Raw genomic sequence first — 2,608 nt, 5'->3', positions numbered from 1 at the left:
CTTCTTCTCCTGGACCTGTGCCCGTCTGGCCGACGTCGTGCCCGAGGCACTTCACTCTTCATCCTTGACCATTCGCTCTTGTCTAAGAGCAAGTGGAAACCGGTCTTCCTGCACTGTTCCAGGAGGAGCTTAACCCGCTGCAGTACACTGTCGAAGTCCTGTCTGCAAATGACGATGTCGTCCATGCAGCAGAACGCATTTTCTCTTAGCAGCGGTTCGAAGCAGGAATCCGTTGCGCGTTGGAACTCAGCGGGCGAGTCTTTGATGCCGAATGGGATGATATTGAACTCGAGAAGGCCAATCGGAGTTATAAAGGCGGCGAGCGCCTTGCACCCCTCCTCCACCGGCACGTTCCAGAACCCTGAGTTCATGTCTAGCGTGCAGTAGTATCTCTGTCCGGCCGCCCGTCGCAGGGAGGGGGTAGGGGTCTGCTACCATGGCCGCGTTGAGCCTGCGGCAGTCGATGACGCACCAACATCCCCGGTCTTCTTCTTTATGAAGTGAGGAGCAGCAGCCCACTCGCTCTTGGAGGGTCGGATGACTCCTAGCTCCAGTTGCTTCGCGACGTGCTTCTTCAACTCCTCCAGCATTTCGGGTTCGTGGTGATGCACCCTGGCCTTTTGCGGCCGCCCTGCTACCTCGAACCGTGCTTCGTACTTGACCTGCGCCACCTTGGGGTCTTCCCACTTATCCTTGAACTCCTCCAGGAGCTCCCACAGCCGCTCGCGGTGCTCGCCGTCCATGTGCAGTGTGTTTGGCTCAAAGAGCCGTTTCTGCTTCGCGTGGTTCGTTTCCACCGGTAGGTTGGGCAGGTCATTTGGCGGTATGACCGTGAAGGTGACGTTTTTCTTGTGCTCGCCGATGCGCGTCTCGATTCCCCGTTGCAGTTCTTCATAGATGATCCAGCAACCTGCCCCTCACAGCATCAGCTGCGGTCGTGAGTTGCGTGCTGGGCACCCTTCCCCTTCACCGTGGCGGGGGAGCCCCAGTTGTAGCAGAGCCGCTTCGTCCTTATTTGACGTGGGAGAGTACACCATGGATACCGTCTCGGGGCATCTCCCCGTTGCGACGACGACCAGCACCGGCGTCCCATGCCAGTTGTAATGGTTCGTTATCTTGTGCAGGACGTCGAACAGGCTCGTCCCAGTGCCCATGTTCACAAACCAGGTCCTCCACTGCGGAGATGCCACGTCAAGGATGGGCCGCTCCAGGAATTTGCGTGATACGGTGTCTGGGGCATTCCAGCGGCGGGCGAATCTCACGTAGCGCGTTAGTCGTTGGTAAAACAGTTCCCTGAGTTGCGGGAAGTATCTGGGTTGGATGGTCGCAATCGCCATGTACCCGTCGGCCACGTAGTTGCTAGTTGGGAACATTCTCGTGGCAACGTCTGAGGTGAAGTCTTGGACTTTTGTGGGATTCTGTTCCAAAGTAGTTGAACCATGGCGGTTTCTTAATGTTGAATGCTGCATGTCGGACTGCGACCGCTACGGAATCGAACCAGTCTCCGCGTTGGTGACGTCGGCTTCGGGTCACGGCTTGCCGATGGCCGCCAAACCCACTCGTTTCGTTCGGATTTCTCATCGGCTTTAATCACAAAAACCTCGGCATGTAGCGGAAGTCTACGGCACCCTCAAACAGCTATCGCCAAGTGATTCGTCCCTGATCGGTTGGGGAGCCGGGGCATCACTGTTGCTGTTGTCCCTGAATTACTTATCGCTGTTGGTGTCCGGTAATTGGCTTTGTCTCTGTGGGTATAAGTCGCGGGGAGGAGTTGTGACAAAAGTGTATGTAAAAAACTTTCTGGAGATCGGCTTATCATAGATTCACAGACAGCTAACCCAGCCAATGACCTACCGTCGGGCCACTCGTGCGGAAACTAGCTACAACTGGAACTCCCACCAAGGTGCTTCGATTAGTTAGAGGGGCGATCAAAGATGTGTCCCCAATTCTTGAATCAAGAATTCAGGTGTTCGGGCATTCAATGAAAAGAACTCCGGCGCTGTGATGTCTGACTTTGAGTTCACTGGGTTCAGGTGATTTCCCGGCGGTCGCTGGTAGGGACACTGGCAGGACAGAAAGGTTTGCTTCCGGGACCCAAAACACCACCATAGGTTTTGTTAACGACTTCTCTAACTGGTATTGGCGGACGGCAGTGGGCAAAGTGGTGTCTGGGCAGTTCCCGCTGGACGGTGCTTTGTGGGTGGCTGGTGCACTCCTTCTGCTTCTGATTTTTGTTAGAGTCCTGAAGGGTACAGCTTGCTTGCTTATCATTCCACTAGGCTACGCAATTTTCTCTGGACTCTTTTCGAGCCTCCGCACCAGGAGCAACCAACCCGCCGCAGATGACCGTGCAACCCGTGGCAGAGAACGCCCGGACAGCGGACCCTTCGGGTCGCCCGAGGAGCGGGCCGCTGCTATACGCGCCTTCCGCGAGTCCCTTCTGCAGGCCGTCCAGGTCGCCAGGCCGTCCAGGTCGCCAGCGTCCAAGAAATCCGAAACTTCTACGCCCAGGGATCGAGTGCACGGCCGTCCGAGACGCAACCGTCCGAGACTCGGCTGTCCGAGGGAAGGGCTGCGAACGGTCCCGCCGCGGAGGGAAGTTCGTCAT

At 56.7% G+C, this 2,608-nt stretch overlaps 1 protein-coding gene across 1 annotated transcript; it reads right to left on the bottom strand.

Annotated features, from left to right (window-relative positions):
• Positions 1-431: 431 nt before the first annotated feature.
• Positions 432-743, bottom strand: GNI_186630 (hypothetical protein; the record flags this gene model as incomplete). The annotated part of the gene is made up of 1 exon (XM_011135317.1): positions 432-743. One exon carries the CDS (start codon positions 741-743, stop codon positions 432-434), a length of 312 nt encoding a protein of 103 aa, XP_011133619.1.
• Positions 744-2,608: the final 1,865 nt, after the last annotated feature.

Source organism: Gregarina niphandrodes (assembly GCF_000223845.1).
Source record: "Gregarina niphandrodes unplaced genomic scaffold scaffold00077, whole genome shotgun sequence".
Classification (NCBI taxonomy): domain Eukaryota; phylum Apicomplexa; class Conoidasida; order Eugregarinorida; family Gregarinidae; genus Gregarina; species Gregarina niphandrodes.
Note: the sequence above shows the minus strand (reverse complement) of the source record. Positions and strands in the feature narration are given on the sequence as shown.